This window comes from Cupressus sempervirens, chromosome 7 (genome assembly GCF_028749045.1).
Source record: "Cupressus sempervirens isolate cs-2001-9-10 chromosome 7, ASM2874904v1, whole genome shotgun sequence".
Classification (NCBI taxonomy): Eukaryota; Viridiplantae; Streptophyta; class Pinopsida; order Cupressales; family Cupressaceae; genus Cupressus; species Cupressus sempervirens.
The window spans coordinates 927394810-927422694 of NC_143124.1; the positions used below are offsets into that span (position 1 = coordinate 927394810).

Sequence of the window (27885 nt, forward strand, 5' to 3'; positions counted from 1 at the left end):
AAGGAGAAGTTTTTAGAAAAGAAGAGATAAACATAATGACAATTAGATACATTGTATCTGATGGATCGAATCGTGAACCCTAAGATCTATAGTGTCGATTAAGTGGAAAAATATCAAAACTAACTATTTAAGGAGGTACATAGGTAAACTTTTTGGTATGAGCAGAGAGGTTGCACGTGTGAGAAGAAGTTCCAAAGAGTTGGAGTTGTTACTGATGTTGTTGACTGGTGAATCTAAGCAGGAGGCTTAATTGAGTTGAGAAGAAGTAAAGGGTGATTTCTCGAAGGATTGCCAAGCGAATATGAGATCGAGATGACAATGGAGGTCAGACAGTGAATCAATATTAGGAGTTGAACAAAGATTTGAACATGCAAAGTGAATTGTACTTAACTGATCAAACTTGTTGTTACTTTCTAACCATTGTGAATAGTATTTGAAATCCTTTAATCAAGGTTGACCTAACAGTCATAAGGACTTAATAGTCTATGTAAATCCTTTAATCGGGTGACATTATAATGGAATGTTCTAAAGTCCTCTAAGAAGGTCACTCCTAACAGGGTCACATTTAACAATGTGTATTGTGACCTTTAATAGGGTTGGCTCTTAATAGGGCTCACTTTAAAAGAGTGAAAACTGGTGACATGTTGCTGGTGGTTTTGACCAAATTGGGTTTTCATGTTGAATCCTAGTGTCAAACTTTTGTGGATGTTATTATGATGCTTTATTGATTAAAATTTACATTCTACAAATCTATTATTTTAGAATAGTGGACAACTAGTTAATGTTGCAAATAGTTTACAGTAGAGATCGAGCGATGGAATGATAAGACCTGAAATTGTTTAAGTGTTTGTTTCATCAATTGGTACATTTAAACCTTTAATAACTGATTTAACCCCCTCTAAGTTATTCTAAATATTCTAACGCCTAGTACATGTACTTTGGAGGAGTTAAAACAATCCTCGTTGGCGACCTCACACAATTACCACCCGTTATGGATAAACGTATTTATACAACACAATCAATTGCTATAATATTATGAGAACAATTCATGACAGTGGTCACACTAAAGCCAATGTTTCAATAAAAAGGTGAAAGTACAACATATGCAAAGTTCTATTGTATATTATAGAACATAAGATAAATAGAACTAAGAGAAGATGACTGGCATTTCTTGATGACGTGCATAAATAAACAAATAACATTAGTGGAAAATGAAGATCTTGACAACTAAATGCACCTATTTGCTACAAATGAAATAATAAAGCTACATAATAAAAAGATGTTAAAATTGTTGAACTGCCTGGTAGCACCAGGAATTATGACAAGTACAAGGAGCACTACATATAATGCAACAAATAAAAAACAACTTGAGAAGCATATCTTACTTTGCAAAGGTGAGCACATAATGCTAACAACAAACATATGGACAAGAACATGCCTTGTTAATGAGGTTTTTGGTGAAATAACTCAAGTTGTTGATGACTCCAGTTACACCCCACTTGATGTTACAATGTATGTGTTGGCAAGAATTATAAATTATCGTGGGCCCCCATGGGATGAAAATAATCCCATAGTTGTGCCGCTAGTTCTCATGTCTCTAGGCACCTGCCAAAAAATACTAGTCACAATGATTTGGGCCACAACAATAAACAACCATGTCAAGAATCAAGTCGCTAAGCGACCTTCGCATTCAACTGATGTTTTCCTTTGAGAGGTAAAAAAAGATGCAAAGTAATAGGTATAAAATGCTAAAGAAAAAGAAGAAGCTCACTTGCAAAAACTTACAATGTGAATTAGGTAAAGGCTACAAAATCAAAGCACTTATTCCTTCCATATACCTCTTTATAGATATTTAACAGTTAAAAAAATTAACTCCACAACTAATATTTATACCTATTAAAATGAATTAAAAATGAACAAAAAAATACTATTTATATATATGTTATCAAGAATAACAATTACACCTCATTTAAATGTAATAGTCATAATATATATTACTTCAATACAAATACATATATCATTATAGTACAAATTAGAAACCATATCCCACACAAAAATACGTACGCAACCCAAACAACCTAAATCAACGCCCCAAATAATTATCCACGATGCCAAGCACCAAAATCCTAAAACCCCTTTCGAACCACCTCACGCCGAGTTAAAACCTCAAAATGCACCTGGAAAACCTCCATTAACATAGTTATCCTTTAACTATTATCGCTGCCAAGCTCTTGTCATACAATCAAGACCCATTTAGCAACATAGGTTAACCTTCTCCAAGTCCACTTCATCTCGTTTTTTGTTCAAGAACCTTAGAAGCAGCATTTTTTTTGTAGAAACCCTAGTGGATTTACGGGTCTGCTGATTCTAAGCCCGGTAATCGTTTTGACTGTTTTGGATTATTTCTTACGTTTGGCTTTTTTTTCAAATAGGGTTTTGGCGCTTTCCAGTGTTTGTGTCGTTGAGGTTTTGGCTTGAAGATTTTCCAGTTTGAAGGAGGGGAGAAATGTCTGACGACGAGGCCAAGGAGGAGAAGGAGTTAGATCTTAGTTCAAATGATGTCGTTACGAAGTACAAAGACGCCGCTGAGATTGTGAACAGTAAGTTTTGTAAAACCCTAATGTGCTCAAATTGCTCTTTTAAGCCTTAATATGCGGCTCGAGGTAGCAAGGTTCTTCAGACGCTAATCTTCTTCATTAAGCCATGTCTTTGTTTTGCCTTAAACAGTGGTTGTGAGGAGCGCAATCTTTCTAGTAGTTCTTTTAAAAAAAATATAATGATGGATTTTAATTTATAGATTTAATGGGACAATGTGTTGACTGATTTTTATTTATTTTTAATTATTTTTAATTGACGGGGTTTTGTGCAGAGGGATAGTTATTTCGTGCCGTGTTGAGTGATATATATTTAGTGTCATTTTGTATATTTAATGTAGCATAGGCATGTTCTCTTTGAACGTGGATATCAAATTTATTGGTTTCTTAAGATATGGGCTATTGAATTTTTTTAGTGAGATTTTTCTGTTAAGAAGAGGCAGATGACAGATGAATTCGTTTCTATTTTCTGTTGTGGATGGGCTTTGAATACGTAATAGATATTTAGTGCGAGGATTCGAAGTTTATAGCAGAGGTTTATTGTTCTGCCCCATCAATAATATTCTGGTTAGCAATCACAGAGATGGCACTTTGAAATAAATAGTCCTGGCTTATGTCAATGATGGAAACTAGTGGATTGAACTGCCAACTGAGATGCCTTGATTTTGTAAAATAGTGGACATTGACATGATTTCAAGTTAATCCTTTATTAGTTTAATCAGTTCCAATATACTTGTTGACAATGTTATCACAAGGACTCCCATTTTGAACTTTAGATCATTCTATGTATGATTTATTGAAGGCGATGAACTGCTGCATAATGTTTATCTATGGTTCAGTAGAGTGGCATGATCTGAGTCATGACTGAAAACTATTATTGAGCTGGATTTTAACATGTTTTCTGCTGAGAAGGCAATGTGTGCAAATCTATGGGGGAGAAGGACTAGGAACAGTCAACATAGGGGCCCTTAGTACATTATATAAGGATTAGTTCTCTATTAGATTTCTGAGCCCTTCACAAAAGGACCATTTGTTTTTCTCTGGGAGTTGCTTACTGAACTTAATCTGATTTAATCAAGTTGACATGCTTTCATTTACGGATAGGAATGCCTGCTAATGCTCAATCAAATCAAAATGCCTTTTTGGCTATATGTAATCACAAGTTGGTTTCAGTAGCAGTAGAGAAGAGGACAGGATGCTTATTATTCATTCCGATATCTTTTCTATATCACAAAAGAGTCTATATTATTATAATTGATTGACTAGTAAATATAGTGAATAAATCTGCTACAGTAGCATAATCTGAGGCTTTGTCTGCATCTGGTTCACAATTGCAGAGATGGCACTTTGAAAGTAATTGTCGCGGCATATGTCAATGATGGAAACCATTGAATTGAATTGGCAACTGAAATGCCTTGATTTTGTATGCTAGTGGACTTTGATATGCTTTTCCAATATACTTGTTGAACTTTAGATAATTGTATGTATGATTTGTTGAAGGTGATGAACTTCTGCATAATGTAGTCTATGGCGCAGTAGGGTATCATGATGCAAGACCATTACTGAAAAATGATTATTGAGCTGGATTTTAACATTGTTTCTGCTGAGAAGGCAATATTGTGTTTGCACATCAATGAGGGCAAAGAATTTGGAACAGTCAATATAGGGGCCCTTGGTACATCATATAAGGATTAGTTCTCTATTAGACTTATGAGCCATTCCCTAAAGGTTCATTTGTTTTTCTTTGGGAGTTGCTTACTGAACTTAATCTGATTTAATCAAGTTGACATGCATTTGTTTACAGATAGGAACACCTGGTAATGGCCAATCAAGTGAAAATGCCATTTTGGCTATATGTAATTATAAGTTGGCTTCAGTAGAGAAGAGGACAGGATGCTTATTATTCTTTCCAACTTTTCTACATTGCAAAAGAGCCTATATTAGCTTTATGATCAATTGACTGGTAAATATAGTGAATCAATATGGTACAGTCGCATAATCTGAGGTTTTGTCTGCATCGGCAATACCATTTTGAGTATGATTTTAATGTACTCATCTATAATAAGGGACCATGAACCAACTTATTAAGTCTTGGGCTAGTATCAAATCCTAGGGTAAATTTTCTAGAATACTAATTCAGGAGAATCAGGTAGGCTTCTTTATTCTATATGGGTTTGCTTTGAACATTCCTACCTGTAGAGGAAGAATTTGAAGTTTGCATAACACTCCTTATAATAATAGGAGGGAACAAGCATTGTACTGGTAACCAAGGAGAGAGGAAATCTAAACAATGGGTGATTGTGGATGAACTTCTCAAGATTTGATTTATTTCCAGTAGCCTCCTATTCATGTTTCTTCAGAATATAATTAGATCATATGTGGTTTTAACAATGAAATTGATTTCCTTGCAATATTGTTGTATATGTTTAGGTTTGTCATTGTCTCATGCATTATGTTGAAAGTCTGAAGATGTGTGTGGGTTGAGATGATCAACATTATTCTATGTTTGTTGCCATCCAACAACTAGTCTTTACTTATTTTGTCAACCAAGGAATATTTTAATGCACAATGTTGCACTGTACTAGCATCCACTGCTATTTGGGAAAATAGTTTTCATGGCTAACCTACCATTGTTCAAATGAGCAGAAGCATTGCAGAGGGTTTTATCTGAATGCAAGCCAAAGGCAAAGGTGGTTGATCTTTGTGAAAAAGGCGATGCATATATCAGAGAGTAAGACACTATATGTACTATTGATCACTTTTGAACTTTCTAGATCTTAATTGGTATAGTTTGATGTAGAATTTGGTTTTTTAATCAAATTGTAAAATTGTTAAGGTATATGTTTTCTAATGGTTTGTTTGTTACATTCTGTGTAGTGCAACAGGAAATATGTATAAAAGTGCAAAAAAGAAGATAGAAAAAGGCATAGCATTTCCTACCTGTATCTCAATCAATAGCAATGTATGCCATTTTTCTCCAAATGTGGGGGATGAAACCGTATTAGAAGAAAATGACATTATCAAAATGTGAGTATGTTTACCGTATCTAGATATTTAAAAAACTGCAAGTGTCCATTTTTCTGTGGTTAGTTGCACTTCTTGATTTTGTTCTGTAGTGCATATAGCTACATATAGTGTTTTGGGTCATTCTTTTTGGTCCTTGTATGGTTATTTCTAATGGATTTTTATACTCACTTTAAAAAGAATATGCATGTGATGTTTTGTTTCACTTCAGTAATGGGGATTCATTGTGAGATTTATAGAGATTTAATAATCAATCTTCTTGGCTGTCAGTGATATGGGTTGCCATATTGATGGTTTTATAGCGGTAGTGGGACACACATATGTTGTCCAAGAAGGCCCTGTTACTGGAAGGGTAGCAGATGTTATTGCTGCTGCAAAAACTGCAGCTGATGTTGCTCTGAGACTTGTCAGGCCTGGAAAGAAGGTGAATATTGAATTTTTAGTTTTTCTTTGCTTGTTTTTGAAGTGCTGTACACAAGAAATGGATGTCGTTATAGGTCTAATATTGATCTTGTCTTATAGATTGTGATGTGTCTCAGTCTTATATTGATCTTGTCTTATAGGTTGTGATGTGTCTCATTAATTATCTGTTTGGAGTTGAAAGATATTGATTTGCTATCTGAAGGCTGGTTTTTACTATTGAAATGTGTGCAAATATGAATACTTTTATATGATAAAACTCAAGTTACTTGTATGTGTATGGTGATTCAGGTAAGTCGATGCAGATTATTGCTTTTGCCTGGGAATGTTCTAGGCAAACTATGTGTATATGTATAATTTTCTAGTCACCATAACAACTTCCCCCACATGTCCCCTTTCAACATTCTCGTACGTAAAGCTGCATAAAATTGATAATATAAGATGTTGCAGGTGGCATATACACATTCACATTGTTTATTCACTCTAAACTTAAGGTTTATCCATGCACTTTTGGTGGATGAAACTCATGTCTCATTTGATCTTGTCCAAAGCTTATAACCTTTAAGTTGCCTGAAACTAATGAATGAAGATAATTGAGGAGACATGTAATCGTTCTTGTGCATTTACTCTCATATTATGTAACTGCACCCTTGGTGGAATACATCATCACTTTCCACTATTTTGTCACTTAAAATAATTTATCCTTATAAGCTGCATATAATTGAGGATGGAAGAAAGTTCCAGGTGGTGTATACACATGCACATGCTTTTTCTCACATCAAACATAAGTTTAACCATACACACTTCATGAATGAAATCCATCACTCTCCATTCTTTTTAATTATCATCACCTCTTTTGGTATCGACTTTCCTAATTTGCCAACATTTATTTTTTGTTTTCATCTCCTAGTGACTATGATGACTTACCCCATGGCAACCCTATCCATGCCCATCCTTCCATTGTCCGCATCCATCAATCTATCTTGCCTTCCCATTGTTATTTTGTGTTTTGACCCTTCATTCTCAACACATTGCCTGACTTTACACTCCACAAATATGCAGTATAGACTTTGTTGCTTATATCCACTATATTCTTAAGTAAAACTGAGGCTAAGCTAACATAATGGACAATCAGGTCTTGAGATATACATGGGAACTGATCAATACCATGGTATATGGAATTATCGACAGATACAGTTGATCTGAATGACACTATGCAGCAGCATTCCTCTTGCAGATCTATCAACCAATCTTCTAGAAACAAGGTCTGTTAAATGACATTCAGGCAAGATAACTCAAATATGTCCTATCAACAATATGGATAAATGTTCTCATAGTTTTCAGTGTTTCAAGGCACAGAATACAACAAATTTGTTGTGGAATTGTGCAGATTCTGGAACTAGTAGATAGTTCTGGGACAGATCTGCAGCACCCTGTTCGATTCTGTGGAGTACCCATATCTGTACCTGTTTAGGCGAGTTTCCAGGCTAATTCATTAATAGTAATACAGAATGAAACCACAGATATTGCACCATTATGGCTTTAACTCATGCCAATATAAAAATTCATTGGGTCAGGGGAACAATTCAATTATTTATAATTAACATGTGTATTGGGTTTGGTAATTTTCAACATAAGTTGCTAATGTTTTGTATGCATGAATTTTAGCAGTTCCATTAAGATTTGCAGGGAGTTTTCTACTATCAGTATGGTTTATAAATATTGTAATCTTACAACTCAGTTTTTAATTTTAACTGGTTTCTTTACTATTCTAACTTGTTGATGGTACAGAAGTCTAGCAAGTGCTGCTTGTTGTTATAATTTAAAAACTATAAAATTAATCACAATTTTCGGGGAAATGGTCAAATATCTGGGAAAGATGATTTTGTGGACAATCATTGTGCTTTCTAAGAAGCTAAAATGTCACTAGTCGAGATACACTTGACAACAAGTGTCAATGGGCAATTGTGTGTGTGTGGAGAGAGAGAGAGAGAGAGAGAGAGAGAGAGAGAGAGAGAGATTCTCCATCAAATTGCATACATCCTAGAGTCATTTTGAGTTATTTGAATGAAAACAAACGATTATAATAATGTCCATGTGGCCAAAGCAGCCTATGGGATGCACAAGCATGCCACAAATAAAAAATAAAAAACATTAGGCCTTTTGGAGTTGCTTCTCTACGTCTGCCCGTTGACAGTGAATGTTGAACAGTAAATTTGCTGTCTTGGCCAACTGCTCTTCCTCAAAAAGAGTATCCAACTTGCCATTTGCTAGAATATCCCAATAGCTGTAGCGGATGTCATTGTATGCTGGACATTCCATGAGAAAGTGTTGCTCGGTCTCAACCTCTCGTGTTGCAAAACAAACATATTCTCACCTCTCATTCTTCCTTGGGTATCGTCGATTTGACCGTTTCGCATCTCAAATGATGGGTGCCTGTCCTAAGTTGTGCAATGAGCATCTTAACTTCCTATGTATACTTTCTCCTCGTGGGCCCTTGTTGGGTTAAATTATTTAATATAGTAGTCTTTTTTGCGCTCGTTTTGTTTTGACCATATGCAGCTCCTGAATTTTTCCTTCACAAATTTCTTTATCTCAGTGTCGTTATTCAGACGTTCATGTATACTGGTATTCCATTTTTGTATCCATTTAACATTTTGTTTCATCCACTTGTTCTTTCTTTTGTCCTACCTCTGTTCCATGATCAGCTTAGGCCAACGTTGGCTTTCTATATTTTGAGTTTTTTCTGTAAATAGCATAATAACTGAATAATTGTTGATGCCTCTAGTAGGAAGATGCCCGTTTCAGCTAGTAAGATCTCATAGGGAGCCGTGGTGTTAATTTTGAGACTACTGATGATTAAATGCTTTTGGATTCTTTCTACCTGTCTCCATTTCGGATCCGACATGCTGCTGCCCCAATTCTCACATCCATAGAAGATCACCGGGGTAAATTAACAAGCGAAAGAGCATTTTTTTGGTTTTCCGATCCCATAATTCCGCATTCCTGCATCTATTCTGTAAGGAAGATAACGTTCTCCATCCACCTTGTATTCTTTTTGCTTTACAAGTTTCCCAGCTAAGCTTGTTGTTGAAATTTACCCCAAGGTACTTGTACTTGTCCACCATTTCTAATGGGTTGCCATTGGAAAGAAAAGTGTTTTGCTGCCCCTTGTTTCTTTTCAAAGAGAAAATCATCACCTTGGATTTGCTAGCGTTCACCTGCATCCTGACGACCTGACAGAAGACCTCAAGTGCCTTTAAGTGTTCTCTCAGACTGTCCATAGTTTTAGCAATCAAAATGAGGTCATTTGCATAAAGAAGCAACTTAATCACATACTTAGCCAGCTGGATTGCATCGCCATTGTTTTTGTCTAGACATTCTTCTAACTTGTCAATATATAACCCAAACAAGGTAGGTGAAAGGGGGCACCCCTGTTTCCTCTATATCGCTGCCAAAGCTATCTGACATCCCATTCATAGTTCTGATTTTAGCAATGACCTGCTCATATAATCTATGTGTTGTAGCCACTAAGTTCAGTGAGAATTAAAGCTCTTCCATTCTAAGCCAGAGCTTGTCTCGTGGCATTGCGTCAAAAGCCTCTTTAAAGTTGACAAAGCAGCAAAAGACTGCTTTGCCCGGTGTGTTCTAAATCCTTTCATCCAAGAATCTTAGCGTTACCCCATGATCAATAGTGGAGTGTTTTGGTCTGAAACCTGCCTGTCCCTTAGCTCATTTACCTCTGATTCAACCCACTTGCTGATCTTGCATTCAACCATGCTACCAAAGAGCTTGCTTAAGAGGCGGTTAATCATAATAGTTATGATAGTTTGACAGATTATTTATGGTCCTGCTTTTATGGAGAGGGAAAACCATGCTAGTAGTCCAGTTTTCAGGAAACCCCTTCCTAATGACATCATTAAAGATGTGGTAAATATGAGGAACCAAGATATCACTGCCCCATTTTAGATGTTCAACTTGCAGCCCGTCAATGTCTTGGGGCTTCCCCCTGCCAACTTCTTTGTGCCTTGGAAGATGTCCTCCATAGTAAAATGCTTGTTTGTAGCCTTTATTATCGGAGGCTTATGCTTGTCTTTTTCACGCTCATTTAACATCCTTGCATATTCAAGCTATTGGGTCCCTGTGATATTGTTAACTATTTGTCTTCTCTTTTGTTGCAATTCCTTCTAGAATTTCTTGGGGTTTTGCTTGCCCAAGGTGATCAGCTCCAATCTTCTCATTATTACATAAGCCTCTTTTTTACCTTTTAACAGCTCCACGTATTCCTTTTTGTTCTCCTTATTCATGCTCTTTTTCAACTTTTTCTTACCCAACTTGTGTTCTTCATGAAACCATGGATTTGTTTGGAAAGTATTTTTTGCCTCTTTCTTGGGTTTTGTTCTTTTACACTTCTCTAATGTCTTAAGAATTATAGGAACTAAGGTATCTTTGCTAACCTTTTGCTGATCCGTAAGCGTATCTCCTCTTTTGGGGCTCCAAATCATGCCTCTAAGGGCATCATTAAATAATTTCTGATTTTCCCGATTCATTATAATTTTTCCATGTGAGATCCCTTTCTTTTGCTTAAATTGTTTTTCTTCTCCTTGCTGCTCTTTCAAAAATGCCAGTTTTAAGAAAATTGGATTGTGGTCTGACCTAAACTCAAAAGGGCACCTCTTATTTCCATCACTTGACTCTTTTGGTGTGAGCTTGACAGCATATTACATAGTCCATTTTCCAATGGAGTTATGGCAAATACCGATTTCACCTTGTCCTTGTCAATTCTCCTAACACCTTTAAGCTCAACATCCCAATGTGATTTTGGAGTCTGATCCTGATTTTACTTCATCCTTGTCAAATTTCTCAATATCTTTAGTCTCAACATCCCAAAGTGATTTTTTTTTTTTTTTGATACTCAATAGTTTGTTGATCTTCTTCTCTTAAGGCCCTATGGACTATGACTACCTTTCTTGTTAAATAAACTCGTCTTCTCAATTGAGTGGATAGCAAGCAATAGTTGGATTGATGCCTTTGTGAAATGGCAGAACTAGCAATTAGAAAGTTATTTCAAATTTAATGTTCTTTTCACATGGAATTTAAATTATCAAGTTGTGTTCTTTTGGTACAATTTCGGCCCCATCGGCTAACTTTTAATTACCAAATGTAGCACCCCAACAATCAAAAAATTGGAGCTAGTGCTCTTTAAGGATGGTTGTCATTGCTGTACTTCTTATGAAGGGCTTTTATGGACCACTCTACAGAAGAGTACAACCAAGTCTAGGCACATGTTACTTGAATTAAGAGTTTATCGTCTAGGTTCATGTTAATTGTGTTTCACCTCTTTGGGTGGCAAGTTTCCATATACACCTTGGAGAATTACAATCCATGATTGTTATCATGAGTTGAAGCATGCTATCATAGACTCTATAAATATTTGTAATACAAAGGAATCTTTATCAACAAACATAATTACCCCCACAACAGTTTATTTGATCCCACTAGGTGTCATTAAGCATACGTTGTCTCTTTAATCAAATGTATGGAACTAGCAGTGATGATCAAGTCATCCACATAGACAAGAAGAAAGAATATCATCAACGAAGCGTTTGATATACAATTTCTTGTTAGAAGGGCAACACCAAAAACATGAGCAAATAATTACCGATCAATTTCGATGTACCATGCTCAAGGGGCTTGTTTGAGTCCATAGAGTGCTTTCTAGAGTCTTCATGCTTGGTGTTCTATTTGAGGAACCTTGAAACCAAGAGGTTGTGTCATGCAGTCTTTTTCTTGCAACTCACTATTGAGGAAGGCACTCTTAACATCCGTCTAGTGTACTTTCCATCCAAATTGAACTGCGATGGCGAGAAGCAGATGAATTGCACTCATCTTGGCAGTATGAGAAAAAGTCTCCTCATAATCGATGCCCTCTCGCTACGTGAACCTTTGTGCAACTAATTTGTTATCTAAGGTACCATTTCTATGATATTTGATCTTATAGACCCATTTGTAGCTAATGTGTTTCTTCCCTGTAGGAAGATCAAAGAGAATCCAGGTGTGATTCTTCAGAAGACTGATATTCCACATCTATGGTTTGTTTCTGTATTGGAATCCCTTTGGCCTCTTTAAATGTTCGAGGCTCATAAATGCTATGAACCATGAGAGCAAAGTTAATTTTGTGGTTGTTGGCCCTTATTTCTAGAAGATCCACCCTCAGTGAACTCATTAAGACAAAGATCACTGGTAGTCTTAGCTCACCATTTAGGCTGGAGAGTAGATGTGTCAACATCAAGAGGAGGAATAACTAGAGCTGGAAGAACCAGAGGTGGAAGAGGTTCTGCAATAGATGGAATATTAACATTATTCAGAGGAAAGTCAGGTAGTGCATCATCAAAGTCAAATTCTTCATCATCCCTCCCATCAAGTGGACCTAAAAAAAGACAAACACCCAAATCAGAGGGCCTTTAAAGGCTGATCCTCAGGATTTTTCTTAGACGAGGAAGGGAGAAATTGACCTCATTCTTCATCGAATACAACATCATGATAGAAATATAAGATGATCTCTGTCTACATCAATCAATTTGTAAGCCTTATGGTTGTTATTGTAACCTGTAAACATGAGCTTTTGACTCTTGAAATCCAACTTGGATTGCCGAGCATTTGGAATGCAAACATATGAGAAAGAGCCAAAAGCTTTCAGATGGCTGATCTTAGGTTTGTGACCAATCCAGGCTTCCTTGAGAGTCTTTCCCTTAACAACGTGTGGAAGACTAATTAAGGAGATAGATTGCAATAAGTGCTGCATCTGTCCAATATATCGTAGGAACATTTTTATGTTGCAACACAGGCTTGGCCATCTTTGCAATGATGCGGTTTCAAAGCTCTATGACATTGTTTTGTTGAGGGGTCTAGGGGGTGGTTAACTGACATTTAATGCCATGTGTATCACAACAAGTGGAGAAGTGGAGAAATAGTAGAACAAAACCCCCCATCAAATCTAAGAGGTATAATAGAAGAACAAAACTTCTTTTCTTCTAGGGCCTTAAATGTTGAAATACAGTAAACACCTCTGATTTCTATTTAAGAAAGTACACCCACATTTTTCAGCTCAAATCATCAACAAGAAGTAAGAAATACCTGCACCCAATAACACGAGTATTCATTGGACCCCATAAGAAATACTTGCACCCAGTAATAGAAGTATTCATTGGACCCCATACATCAATTGTAATGACCCCATCTTTTAGCCTTCACGTTCTCCAAAGTCTAAGTGCAGCGTAAGAGGAAATTAATTAATTTCTTATGAAGTCATTAAATAAATTTAAATTAAAAATTAAAAGGTGACTTTATATTTAATTAATTAAATTAATTATTGTATTACAAGGGAGAAGCTTCTAGAGTGTGTATTAATTATTGGAAAGGTGGAAGCCTCTAGTCATTTAATTTTCTAGAAGCACAATTAATTATTGTATTGCAAGGGACGAGTTTCTAGAGAGTGCATTAATTATTGGAAGGGGGAAGCTTCTAGCACTTGCAATTAATTAATGTTTTAGTTCCTTCTAGAAGGGTGAAGGAAAAGGATAAATAGGGGTGAGAGTCTCATTGTTGAGCATGAGATTTTTGTGAATGACATTTGATAAGAGCTTGGATGTGTGAGTCACATATCTTTCTTGGCAATAGAGGACGTTCATCCTCTCTTATAACATTCTAGACATCATTACCTTGGGGTTTGGCCTTTGGAATACATTGCTTTGTACTTGATTTTATCATTTTGAGCACTAATATAATTTCAGCATCGGTTCAAATCTTTAGTTTGCATAAAAAATCTATTTCAGTAGTTGGTTCAGTTAATGGGCATTTCTAGGGTGCCCATTACAGTGGTATCAAAGCTATAAGTCCTACCATCCTGTGGAGATCTTCAACATCTATGTTTGAGCATGCGACAAAGGTTTTATAATTTCCACAATACCAGAGCAAGACAAAGTAGGAGTTCAGACTTGCAGAATGAACAGGGTAGTTCATTCGTGCAATGGGACATTCAATCCAGTCATACAGACAAAGAGGAGATATTCTTTGAACAAGACAGCAATATGGGTGATCAAGATGATAGGAATACTGGTCCAAATTAGGAAAATGTAATGTTCAGGCTATTGGATACATTAGAGGAGGGGTAGCGGATGCAACAGGAGCAGAATAAGCGAATGGATATGATGTTGCAGCTAATGGCTAGACAGATGGGCATCAATATTAATCTAGGTGATGCCAACAATGGAAACAACAATAATAGGATTAATGATAATGGAGGCCGAGGCAACATTAATGGTAATAATGAACATGACAACAATAGGAATGAGGCTGATAACTCTAGACATATTGCATGCCCAGCTCGAACAGTAAGCTCGAGACCTCTTCTACCCACCTTTCCACCCAGAGGTCCAGTTCAGTCAGTTAATGAACTGTAGATTACGGAGTTACAGGATCAGTTTAGGAGGGATTGGGAGGCTAGTGGACCAGAGTTTCAAGCAGACATTTCTCTTAGAGATTACTTGGACTTGAGGATGAGACACATGCCCGGATTAGGAGGAAGAAGTCAAAACATTGAGCTGAGAAAGAAAGTTGGGAAACTTTCTTTACCTTATTATGATGCTTTAGGGAAGATGACGGCATGAGCTTGGGTGCAGAAGATGGATACATACTTGTAGTTGAATCCTATATAAAGTATGCGACTCTTCACTTGGATGGACCGACACATGAGTGGTGGCACCGTGGCATGGTAACCTTGGGACATAATTAGATCACATCTTCCGAGGAGTTCACTGAGAAGCTCATAGAGAGATTTGATACCAGGGATCCTGAATTACAGTTTAAGGAGTTGGCACAATTCAAGCAGTGGGGATCAGTTGAGACGTATATCAGTGAGTTTCAGAGGTTAGCTGTGTTGGTTACAGATATTTCAGAGAGGAGGTTGGTAGTGTTGTTTATGGATGGACTCTTAGAACCCTTGCGAGGATGGGTCAAGGGGCATGACCCAGCTACGTTGCAGGAGGCCACTAAAAAGGCTCGTGACTTAGGACCTTCTTCATTAAGGAGTAGACTTCAGCACAGGGATTCTTATATGAAAAAGGACAAGGAGAAGGACAAAAAAACTTTTCACAAGGATGCTCAGCCAAAAAGAGATAAGTTGGATAATGACACCTTGAATGATTTAAGAAAGAAGAAGTTATGTTTTCATTGTAGAGAGCCTTGGGATTTATCTCATTAGTGTCCTCTCAAGGCTAAGGCAAATCAAATGGAGTATTTCTCAGCAAGAGAGTCATAGTCAGAGAGGGAGGATCAACACTCTTATTCAGATGAGGATAGCACTACAGAAGAGAGTAGCATTCCTGAGGATGAGAAGTCATTAGCACGATTAACGGGGGCTCAGAAGGCAATCACATTTAAGGTTAGAGGTACTATCCAAGGGCAGAAAGTGATCTCACTCATTGACATTGGGGCTACACATAATTTTATAGATGCACAATTGGTAGCCAAGAGAGGTCTATAGACCGAGGAGCATGCCGGATTTAGAGTTATGATAGCTAATGGTGACAAACTATTATGCACTCGAAAGATATCTAATCTTCACATCAGGTTTGGAGATGGCTATGAGTTGGAAGATGAGTTTTATGTGGTAGACATGGGAGACTATGATGTCATCCTCGGCATGGTATGGATGGCCTCGCTAGTAGAGTTCACACTTAACTTAGCAAAATTGGAGAGGAAGTTTCAGCATGAGGGAAGAATTGTTGTACTTAGAGGACTTTCAGATGGGAGTTGTAGAGTAGTTTCCCTGAGGAGAATGCAGAGACTTTTTCGGCATAATAACATAGAGTGGGCAGCAGAATGTTTCACTATGCCAACTACACAAGAGCCACAAGTGAAGAGTCATCCACCAAATATCCAAGAGATACTTGACAGGCACACTCAGGTATTTGGCAAGATTCCGCATGAGGTTCCTCCTGACAGGAGAATAGAGCATGTTATTGAGCTCGAGGAGGGAGCCAAACCAATCATGCTTACTTCCTATCATCATCCTAAGAAACATAAGGATGAGATAGAGAAGGCAATTAAGGAGTTGTTGGAAATAGGGCATACCAGGCCTAGTAAGAGCCCCTTTGCTTCAGTAGTAGTGTTGTTAAAGAAGAAGGATTACAGGGCATGAAATAAGAAGACCATTAAGAACATATATGCCATCCCATGAATAGATGAGTTGATTGATGAGTTACATGGTGAATGCTTTTTTACAAAAATTGATCTACGGTCAGGGTATCATCAGATCAGGATGAGGGAAGAGGACATTGAGAAGACAACTTTTCGGTGTCACTATGGCCACTTCGAGTTTTGGTTATGCCATTTGGGCTAACCAATGCCCTTGCTACGTTCCAGAGTTGCATGAATCAGGTATTCAGGGAGTAGCTTAGGAGATTTGTCTTGATTTTCTTTGATGACATTTTAGTCTTTAGTAAGACTTGGGAGGAGCATTTACAACATCTTGAGATGGTGCTCTCCACATTGGAGAAAGAGTCACAGTATGCCAAGGAATCTAAGTGCGAGTTTGGGATGATTGAGCTACTATACCTTGGGCATATCATTAGTGCAGATGGAGTTCGGGTAGATCCTGAGAAGATTAGGACTATAGTTGATTGGCCTACTCCTACGAATCTTATATAGCTTAAGGGATTCCTTGGTCTCTACAAATTTTACAGGAGATTTGTTAAAAGATTTTCACAGATCACTGCACCTTGATAGACCTTACCAGGAAAGGGGCCTTCACATGGATAGAGGCAACTCAGAGAAGCTTCGATCATTTCAAGAAGGTGATGTCATCATGTCCAGTACTAGCTCTACCAGATTTCACAAAGCCATTTGAGCTTCATTGTGATGCATCAGGAGATGGGATCGTGGCGGTCTTGATGCAGAAGAAGCATCCCATTGTTTTTGAGAGTAGGAAGCTCCGTGGAGTGGAGAAGAGCTATTCCATCCACGATTGGGAGATGTTGGCTATAATGCATGCATTGGCTAAGTTGCGGTCCTACCTAGTTGGTGGAAAGTTTGTTATCAAAACCTATCACAACAACATCAAATACTTCAGGAGCCAACGTGATTTGAATGATAGGCAACATAAGTGGATTACGAAGTTACAGGCCTATGACTTTGACATTGAGTTTGTCAAAGGTAAGAAGAATGTGGTGGTAGATGCTTTATCCAGGAGACCTCATATTTGTGCTCTAGCTGAGATTATAGGATATTGGAGAAATAAGATCATAGAAGAGTATGCGAGGGACACTTGGGCTTCTAGAGTAATTGCAGGCACCATACATGATGATCGTTACGTGGTGATGGACGGATTGATAAAGTTTCAGGGCAGGGTATATTTGATTCCTTCATCACAGTTTAGGGAGGTAATATTGAAGGCATTTCACGATGCACCTACAACTGGACATCCATGGGTCTCTAAGATCTATAGGTAGATTCGTGAGCGGTTCACATGGAAAGGGCTCAAGGATGATGTTCAAAAGCATGTTAGGGAGTGTGCAATTTGCCAGCAGAATAAGGGAGAGCACACATCCTGCAAGGTTGTTAAAGCCTTGGCCCATTTCGGATAGGAAATGGGAAAGTATTTTTATGGACTTCATCACCGAGTTACCACGAGTACAAGGGAAAGATTGCATCTATGTGATAGTTGACCTGCTGACGAAGTTTGCCCACTTTTTTGCTATTCCATCCACTTACACAGCAGCATAGGTGGCCGATCTTTTCTTCAGAGAGATATTCAGGTTACATGGGCAACCTAGTTTCATTGTTAGTGATCGGGACAGTAAATTCATGAGTACTGTTTGGTAGACACTGTTATAGGTTGTGTGGTACAAATCTTACACCTAGCACTAGTTATCATCCACAGATAGATGGGCAGACAAAGATTGTGAATAAATGGGTGGAAGGATATCTGAGGAACTATGTGAGTGCACAACAGAGGGCTTGGGTCAAATGGCTACATATGGGAGAGTATTGTTATAACACCACTTATCATATGTCCGTCAGGATGACTCCATTCATGGCGCTGTACAGTAATGAAGCACCTAGTTTCATGGATTTGGTTTTGGGGGATAATAGAGTGCCCAAAGCAAAACATTTCTTGTAGGATAGTTAGGATATTTTGAGGGTGCTCAAGGAGAATATACAGCAAGCCCAAAATCAGCAGAAATTGTATGCTGACTAGCACTGGATAGAGCGCAGTTTTGAGGATGGGGATATGGTTTACCTGAGGCTACAACCATACAGACAATCATCACTCAAGAAAAACGGAGCAGAGAAGTTGAAGCCTAGGTTTTATGGCCCCTACAGAGTGATTCGCAAGGTGGCGAGGTTGCTTACGAGATTGAGCTTCCAGAGGGTAGTCGGGTGCATAATGTGTTTCATGTGTCAAGGCTTAAGAAAGCCATCGGTTAGAGAGTTGTGCCTTGAGCAAAATTACCACCATTAGATGAGGAGGGAAAGCTCATAGTAATTCTTAAGGCTATTCTGGATACTAGGGAAAGGACTCTGCGAAGTAGGTTGATTAAAGAATATTTAGTCAAATGGAGATATTTGCCAGAGGAAAATACTACTTGGGAGAGTGAGTAGGTGCTACAACAAACAAGATTGAGATTGCTTTAGGACAAGCAATTTTAAGGAGGGTGAATTGTAATGACCCCATCTTTTAGCTTTCACGTTCTCCAAAGTCTAAGTGGAGCATAAGAGGAAATTAAATTAATTTCTTATGAAGTCATTAAATAAATTTAAATTAAAAATTAAAAGGTGACTTTATATTTAATTAATTAAATTAATTATTGTATTACAAGGGAGAAGCTTCTAGAGTGTGTATTAATTATTGGAAAGGTGGAAGCCTCTAGTAATTTAATTTTCTAGAAGCACAATTAATTATTGTATTGCAAGGGAGGAGTTTCTAGAGAGTGCATTAATTATTGGAAGGGGGAAGCTTCTAGCACTTGCAATTAATTAATTTTTTAGTTCCTTCTAGAAGGGTGAAGGAAAAGGATAAATAGGGGTGAGAGTCTCATTGTTGAGCATGGGATTTTTTTGAATGACATTTGGTAAGAGCTTGGATGTGTGAGTCACATATCTTTTTTGGCAATAGAGGACGTTCATCCTCTCTTATAACATTCTAGACATCATTACCTTGGGGTTTGGCCTTTGGAATACATTGCTTTGTACTTGATTTTATCATTTTGAGCACTAATATAATTTCAGCATTGGTTCAAATCTTCAGTTTGCATACAAAATCTATTTCAGTAGTTGGTTAAGTTAATGGGCATTTCCAAGGTGCCCATTACATCGACATGGACTAATTGTAGTACCTTAGAGACTCGTCATGAGTCACCATCCTTGAACAACATCTTGTGTTGCTTTCCAGCTTGAGAAGCTCCACAAACTCGCCGATTTTGAGTTTGAATTTCAGTTAGACCAAGTACTAAATCATCCTGAATACGTTGATCATGTTAGTGAATATTCAGGTGACCATATTGTTGATGCCAGAGATTGTTGATAGAAGTGGATTTTGCTGCGAAAGTATTTTGAAGAGAATCACCAATATCCACAAGTCTTTATAGGCCATGATCCTCAATACCAACAACAATAGGGCATGTTGCACAATCAACAATAGAGCACTTGTGTGAACTGATATTGCATCAAGCTAAGGAGACTGCTGCATGGTTTGTCTCATTGAGAGTAGGTTAAGTTCTATGCTAGTTTCGTAGTACACATTAAGGAAAATGAGGTTCCTCCCACCAAACTGTATCTATACGTCGCCCTTGTTGACATCATACTCTTTGCCTCATAATATAACTGGATCAGTAATGGGAGAAAAATTTGTAAACCAGTCACACGTATGAATGAAATGCTGAGAAGCACCAGAATCTATATACCAAGCAAAATATTTCACATGGTTTGCAAGTCTTTTGGCCATGAAGGCATAAAACGTGGACTCTTTCTGCCCTATGTGATGAAGATCACTGATTGCCTTCCAACAATAAGTTGGTCAATGATATGCCATATTGCACATTTGGTAGTGCAAAGAAAATGAGGAATAAATATAAGGTGATAGCACAAATTCTAAAACAATAATCCAAAGTTGCATGGATACTGATACAGATAGAGATATTGATACGGATGGGTACAGATACGACCATTTTAAGATCTCCAATATGGATATGGCTGGATACAACATTAATAAATATCACATACACATATATTTAACACAATTTTCCAAGTTATTAGAGGATTTTTTCAATACTTTAAAAACAATATTGACACATAAATGCTACATAAATATTGATAACCTAATTTAACACTTTACAATATGCAAAAATTTTAGAGTTGCATTAGAAGATAACCCAACAAAATGGGTTGCTGAATAAAAAAAATTTTATTTGTCTTTCTCGTTTGGTACGGGTTTTGTTTATACCATTTTCAAAAAACAATTGTATTAATAAAGTTTTTAAAATTAAATTTGGGAAGATTTATGCCACATTTTAAAAAAATCAAATTACATAGTTTTTGGCACACTTGGAAAATCAACTTTTTGTAGGAAAGCATAAAACAATTGTATTAATAAAGTTTTTAAAATTAAATTTGGGAAGATTTATGCCACATCTTAAAAAAATCAAATTCCATAGTTTTTGGCACACTTGGAAAATCAACTTTTTAAAGGAATGGATGGGTACAATATTCAACATGTATCCGGGCAGTATTGGATACGTTTCCAAATTGGATATAGGGATACATGCGCCCAAGGAAGGATGGGAGTTTCCGGTAACTCTGCAATAATCCCAATGCAATGCAGAAATAGACTTTAGAAAAATGATAAATTATATGACACGCATAGATTTTGATTTTGTTTTGGCTGACCCAGAAAAATCCAAATTAACCCTAAAATCCTTTGCTAAAAACCCAAAAAGAATCTGAAAGTGGAATTCAAATCCACTTGCACAAAAAATGAGGCAGGGAAAAATGAGACACCCCAAAAAATTGGACAATGACCCAAATGAGATTTTGAAAAACTTTCCTAGAATCTGCAAGTAGATTATCAAAATGACAGACCCTGAGAGTTTCGAAAGAAACCCTAGTTTTTTTTGGAAAAAAAACTGCAGAGGTAAAAAAGCTGGCAGCAAATCAAAGGTTTAGGTTTTTTTTTGAAACCCTAGACATTGCCAAAAGAGTACAGAACGATCATAGTTTGCTTTGAAAATCTCAGAAAACGTGGGTGGAATGCAATGTCTTCATGAAGAAACGTTGACAGGGAAAAACAGTTTGAGAAATCACAAAAATGCAGACTGTTTATTCTAGAGGAACAGAAGCAGATGTAGGTGCTAGAAACAAACCACAACCTGGAAAACTGTGATTTGCAAAACAAAGAGGCACAGGTTGTAGGGTTGCATGAGTTGCATAAAACAATGATGGAGAAAAATGGTGCTTAAATATAACCTTTGGCTCCAAAAACCACAATGATTGGTCATGGAGGTAAAAAGCCTGCAAGAAATGGGCCGTTTGAAGCCCCACACAATCAGAGAAAATAAATTTTGTGCCACGTATGCAGAGATGACCACAAAATGATGTGCGACTGTCTGTAGAGAGCTCAAAAAACCCTAGATGAGTTTGAAGAAGCAGCAAAGATCCCAAGAAAAAAAATTGTAAAATTTTAATGAGCAAAAATTTCAACATGAGATTGCAAATTTTTCCAAAATAAGATGCTCTGATACCATATTACGCAAAGTACTGGGTTAAATCATTGTTGTATTAACAAATGATTGAAGAGATCATTATAGAGGAATTAACAGGTGTACAAAATAGAAAGTTTCTAAATAGAAACTTAAGAAGATTGTAGAAACAATCTTATTATGAAGAATAAAATATATTACATAATTGACCATTAAAGAAATAATATAATAATATTTTAGAAAAAGGATCTGATCCTGAACTTGAATCCGATTCGGAACCAGGATTGACAATTTAGCATAATATTGTTCAGATTTTTTATACCTGTTTATTGTTGTCTGAAGGATTTCAGTACATTAAAACCCCTTTTACTGAAGTAAATATCCATGAATTAAGTAGGGTTTCCTCCTCTCATCTGACCTGTAAATATATCCTTATTTAATGTGTAAAGCAGTCCTATTACATACTGGAAAGCACTAGTTATATAAATGGGCAATGGTTCCCTTGAAATCAGCTTAAGAGCCCGTGTTGCTATACTTCGTTCCTTTCTGAACTCTCTTTCCATAACCTTACTTTGTCTGAAATAATGGGAAGGAATTCTTTATACAGTTTTGTGTTTTTAATTTTTATTAACGTGACTTGATAGATAAGTCTTTGTATATATCCTAGAGCTACCCTGGGCTGCCACTGTTATTTAGTAGGGAAAAGTGAGAAGGGGAAGGAAATGTGAGAATTGAACTCATGAGCTCAAAACTACATCGATGAATCTAATGGCATGTTATTGATGTGATTAATGTGATTGCTCAGAGGCATGACATCAATATTATGATGATCATGCTGCAGTGATCATTATTTAATCATGATCTTAAACTTTGAGCAGGGTTTATACATATTCAAAGCAGCTGATATTAAACTAAAAATGATGACATTATTTTAGTATGCACTGCAGAGAAACTACATCGGTGAATCCAGTGGCATGCTATTGATGTGAGTTATGTGATCTATGAGAGGCATTACACTAAGATTATGATGATTATGCTGCAGTGATCCTTATTTGATCATGATCTCAAACTTTGAGTGGGGTTTACACAGACACAATTGTTGGAAGCAGCCACATTAAACTAAAAATGCTGACATTAATTCTATTGTGCCTGCAAAGCAAAATTAGGCTACCTCCTTGGGAGAAGGACTCTGTATTCTAATTGTAGCATCTTATATCAGTTACTGGGGAATGTAACTGTGGAGTGTGGTTAAATGCTTGATTGAGCAGGCTTTGAAATCACATTAATACTGCCGTGACATAACATTCCAATATTTATTTGGTCATATGATATGGCATGGATACTACACATTGTAATGCCCACCCCGTGTGCCCAAAAATCCTTAATTATCTGACTGCCAAATACTGTGATTTGATATTTTAGCATTTTGTCAAAAACAAATTTCAATCATTCAACATTTTTAGTTGGATTAAACAAAATTCTACACCAAATGAGGAAAACAAATGAAATGTTGTACTATTTTAACTACTCATTTTTTTGGGTTATCTAAGAAATTAACTCCATACGTGGAATATTGTAATTATTTAAATCAACTTAGAATTATATATGGAGCAATTCTATGGCTATAATGCTTTGAACTAGTGAAAATATCCTGTAATAACTTAGAAATAGTTGTTAGATATATGTTTTTTTATGCATGTCATGTCCAGCTGTATCAATATTGGTTGTCCTAAAAATGGCTTTATCTCTATCTGATGACATGCCTGTATTTGTATCCATATCCTTATCTGTTCAACATTGGAATTAAGAATGTTAATGTTTTTTTCTTCAAACCTCAGATTTTATGTTGTTTAAGCAGTTATGTTCCATGTACATATACAGATCTCTGAATGTCAACCAAATAAACCTAGGCCACCTTTTGGTAAATCTTGATGCATTTTAGAATGACTAGTTCAATTTTACAATACTTGTATCAGTATGATGTAAGGTCAACTAGAGCAACAATTGGAGTTTGCTTGTTTCTAAGACAAACCTTTATCTTTTATAGATTGAGTTGTGTTTCTTGGGGTGTTTCATGGACCAAAAGCGATGTACACAGATTGTGTATTCTATGGCTGATTTCATTGCTTCTCTGTTGGATTTTTGAAAGCAGGAGATGATTTATACTTGTAGAGTATGTTTTAGAAGTGCTTCAGTTTAAATGATTTATTTCTTTGATTTGGATGACCTGCTTACTGAATTGTGGTTGTATTATTATTTTTTGACACAGAATAAAGATGTCACAGAAGCCATACAGAGAGTTGCAGCGGCATATGATTGTAAAATTGCTGAAGGTGTATTGAGCCATCAAATGAAGCAATTTGTTATTGATGGGAACAAGGTTATCTTGAGTGTAAGCAACCCAGATACTCGAGTTGACGATGCTGAGTTTGAGGAAAATGAAGTTTATGCCATTGACATTGTCACAACCACAGGGGATGGCAAGGTGAGGGAATATGATCAAGATTGATAATTTGACAGGAATTGATATATTTTAAAGCCTCAAGTTTCAACCTAAGTTAATGTAATTTATGTCGTTTTGAAAGATGGGGTGCTTTTTCCACTGAAAGTTCAGACCATGGTATATGTTTGCTTTTCTAATTCATCCTTGGTATTTGTAGATTAAGGCTAAAGCTACATGTTTAGTGAATGTTGACTGCATGTTTCTGCCTTTCTATCAATTTTGTGGTGAGGGGGAGATTATAAAAAAAATCTGTGGAACAGGAGTAAGGGATCAAAATTTGAAGTTCTTTTCTGCGATTTTAACAAATTAGAAATATTTGAACTAATCAAATCACTACCTTTTTATTGTGACAAAAGGGAAAAAAGGACCTTCAATTTTCTGTAGTTTGACACAATAATTGCCAACTTAAATGTAATCACGGTATCTGATTGTTTTTGAATATTCTGCACTTTGAAATGCATGTTTAGCTGAAGCTGCTTGATGAAAAGGAAACGACTATATATAAGAGGGCCGTTGATAAAAATTATCATTTGAAGATGAAATCTTCAAGGCTTATTTTCAGTGAAATAAACCAGAAGTTCCCTATCATGCCCTTTACTGCAAGGTATGCTAGTGTTTGACTATTAAATCCATCTTTTTGTATTGTGATTTGTGCATTGCTATACAGCATGTGACTCAACTAGTTCTGTTGTCAATCAGTAAATACATTTGGTCCCACAACTTGTTTTTCTACTGGTGTTCGTCAGTTAGACACCTCTCGTTGTTTTGACTAAACTAGATCTCAAAGTGGACAAGCATGTTCTTGATTAATCGATGAATATATTTTGCCGCATTGACACTCAGGGCTTTTGAAGATAAGCGTGCGCGTCTAGGTCTGGTCGAATGTGTCAACCATGAACTCTTACAACCTTACCCTGTTCTTCATGAGAAGTCAGGTTGGTCATATACACAACATTCAAAATTGATTTTTCTTGGTATTCTGCAATATGTGTCAAGTGTTCTATGACACTTTACAATTTTGCTTGTTCTCTTGAATATATGTTCTGTTATGGTTGCTAACTCAATGTTTAAAGAATCAAACCTATCATTCATTTCAAATCTAATTTCTCTGGGATATTTCTATGATATAAAACATTGGGTGTTTTCTTTGTGAGTTGCAGGTGATTTTGTTGCCCATATAAAGTTTACAGTTTTGTTGATGCCCAATGGATCAGATAAAATCACAGGAAATTATCCTTTGCAGGAACTGCAACCCACTAAGGTTGTCGAGGACCCTGAGATAAAGGCATGGTTAGCATTAGGAATCAAATCCAAAAAGAAGGGAGGAGGGAAGAAAAAGAAGGGTGAGAAGTTCGTATATTTGGCCTTGTGCTTTCTTTGTGATCTTTTATGGGTTACAGATTCACTTTTAGGAGATTGTTACAGATTGAATTTATTATAACAGGTAAGAAAGGTGATGCACACGAAGATTCAACAGATGTTGCAGGTGACGGAGCTGATAGCATGGACATGTCACAGGGTTGATAAAATACAGTCTATTTTTCTAATATCTTTTTACTTGTTCCTTGTTATAAGCAGCCTTCACATATGAACTTATAATAGTGATTTTTATTATCCCAAGAAACTTTTCTGCCAGATAATCATTATTAATCAATTAATTACACTTGTTTTTGTATAGGCGGGTGGTGCAAGAGCCACTTTTCCTCACGGCATCACAATTTTCCTGAGTTGTCTTTCTTGATAGTTTATGTCTTGGTTAATTATGTGAACTGTTGCTTTTGTTTGCTCTTACACTTGAAAAGCCTGTGTATAATTGAAGTTGTCTTTACAGATGTTTCTTGATACATAGATGTTCTAATTTGAACTGGTCAAATGGAAGTCAAATTCTATTAGACTAAAATCTTAGTTGTATGTAGTTCTCTAACTGATGGTACTGTGTAATGATGCATGATTCTATTAGAGCATTGAACGGATTTCTTCAGTGTATATTCTGTACATATAGAATTGCACTACTTCCCTTACCAAGTCACGAATCGTGAAAACATTCACGACTTAAAAATTAGGTTGGCGTTTATCAATTTTAGTTTGTACGTTGGTGCAAGCTATTAAATGTCCATGCCATCATATTTTTTTTTGAAATTGCTATACAGTACCTAAAATGCACCAAGAGAAATATACTTCTGATACACAAAAAGTACACTACAATAGATGTGTATTTTAGGTGCTGGATAGCCATTTTCCAATTTCTTCAGGATCATTATGCAATCTCTTCTGTTAGATTATGCTACACATCCAGAATTGGATGTGCTTGTCTACTTTTGTTAATCATTCAATGCTTGTACATAGCATGTTTTTTCATTTATGCCAGGAATTTAAATACTGGTCTCATCCATAATTGACATAACTGGTGATTTATCATTTAATCTTTTTACATTTGATGAGTCAAACAATATAATAACTGCATATAGTATTTTTTTTTTGTACTGCTCTTCTGTTAGTAACCTAAATGATATTGTACCAGGAAAAAGGTTACGAGTGTTTTTACTGCCTAGGGGTGGAACGCTAACCTTTGTTGATGAATTAATCATGGTTTATTAGATATGAGAATTTTTATTGTTGTTTTAACAATTTCTAGTATGCGATATTTCCAGCAGCAGTCATTTTGACAAGTCAGCATGCAAATTCTCACAACATAATGGTTTTGCTATCATTGATGTTACGGGTTGTGGATGCTGACTTATTGTGGACAATTTTGTGATATGTAAGTTTTCTTGCCCAACTTTTGCTATCTAAGTTTTCTTGCCCAACTTTTGCTATCTAAGTTTTCTTGCCCAACTTTTGCTATCATGTGGCAATGATTCCCTTCCAATTCCATTCTCATTGGCTGTTATTTTAGGGTTCTGCTCCTACACTGGTATTCTTTTTTCTGTTAGGGTTCCTCATGCACTCTCATATGGTGGCTTGTTGAGGTACATGCGCCTTGATTTTTAATCTTTCCACAATATTTCAATTATGGTCATCTTTTCCAATAGACTCGGACACTAGGACTAAACAAACATATTTACAATAAATAATGACTCAGCCTGGATTTTTGGTGTGCTGGTCATTCCCTGATGCTTGTTCAGTTCTCATCATAGTTACACCACCCTGGGGGACGGGGGGACGGCGAAACGAGGGGACAAGTTTCCGGGACGGGGGGACAGAGGGGCCTTAATTTGGGGACGGCGGGGGGACGGTGGGGGGACGGCGGCAGGGGACAAGAGCGGTGTATATATCTATGCATATGGTATTTAAAAATGTTAGTTATGAAAATATGTATTGCAATATAGGATGTAAAGATGTAAAAGAGTGAATACTTGAAACATTGCATTGAATTGGAACATCGAACATTAAACATAAATAGTCGAATTTGCAAATAGTGAATAGCAGGATGTCCCCCATCCTCGATGGAGGTGGTGGAATCTAGTGGCACCGCTGGGGACGGGGAGACGGAGTCCCCAAGTCTTCGGTGCGTTGAAGTCTCCGAGACGTCGGGCAAAAAGGGGGGGGACGCGTCCCCGTGTTACTATGGTTCTCATTTAATCGAACA

The 27885-nt window shown here is 36.7% G+C and overlaps 1 protein-coding gene across 2 annotated transcripts; it reads left to right on the forward strand.

The window, feature by feature from the left end:
• Window positions 1-2019: 2019 nt before the first annotated feature.
• LOC149550597 (metallopeptidase M24 family protein) lies at window positions 2020-25971 on the forward strand. 2 transcript variants are annotated; one of them, XM_089793589.1, is made up of 10 exons: window positions 2020-2376; window positions 2490-2600; window positions 5241-5325; window positions 5472-5621; window positions 5889-6042; window positions 24063-24278; window positions 24764-24900; window positions 25140-25231; window positions 25457-25639; window positions 25741-25971. In XM_089793589.1, exons 2-10 carry the CDS (start codon window positions 2507-2509, stop codon window positions 25818-25820), a joined length of 1191 nt encoding a protein of 396 aa, XP_089649715.1. In that variant the 5' UTR covers window positions 2020-2376; window positions 2490-2506; the 3' UTR covers window positions 25821-25971. The 2 variants fall into 2 exon arrangements, with proteins under 2 accessions (XP_089649715.1, XP_089649714.1); XM_089793588.1 differs by having other exon boundaries at window positions 2020-2265; window positions 2433-2600.
• The last annotated feature ends 1914 nt before the right edge of the window (window positions 25972-27885 follow it).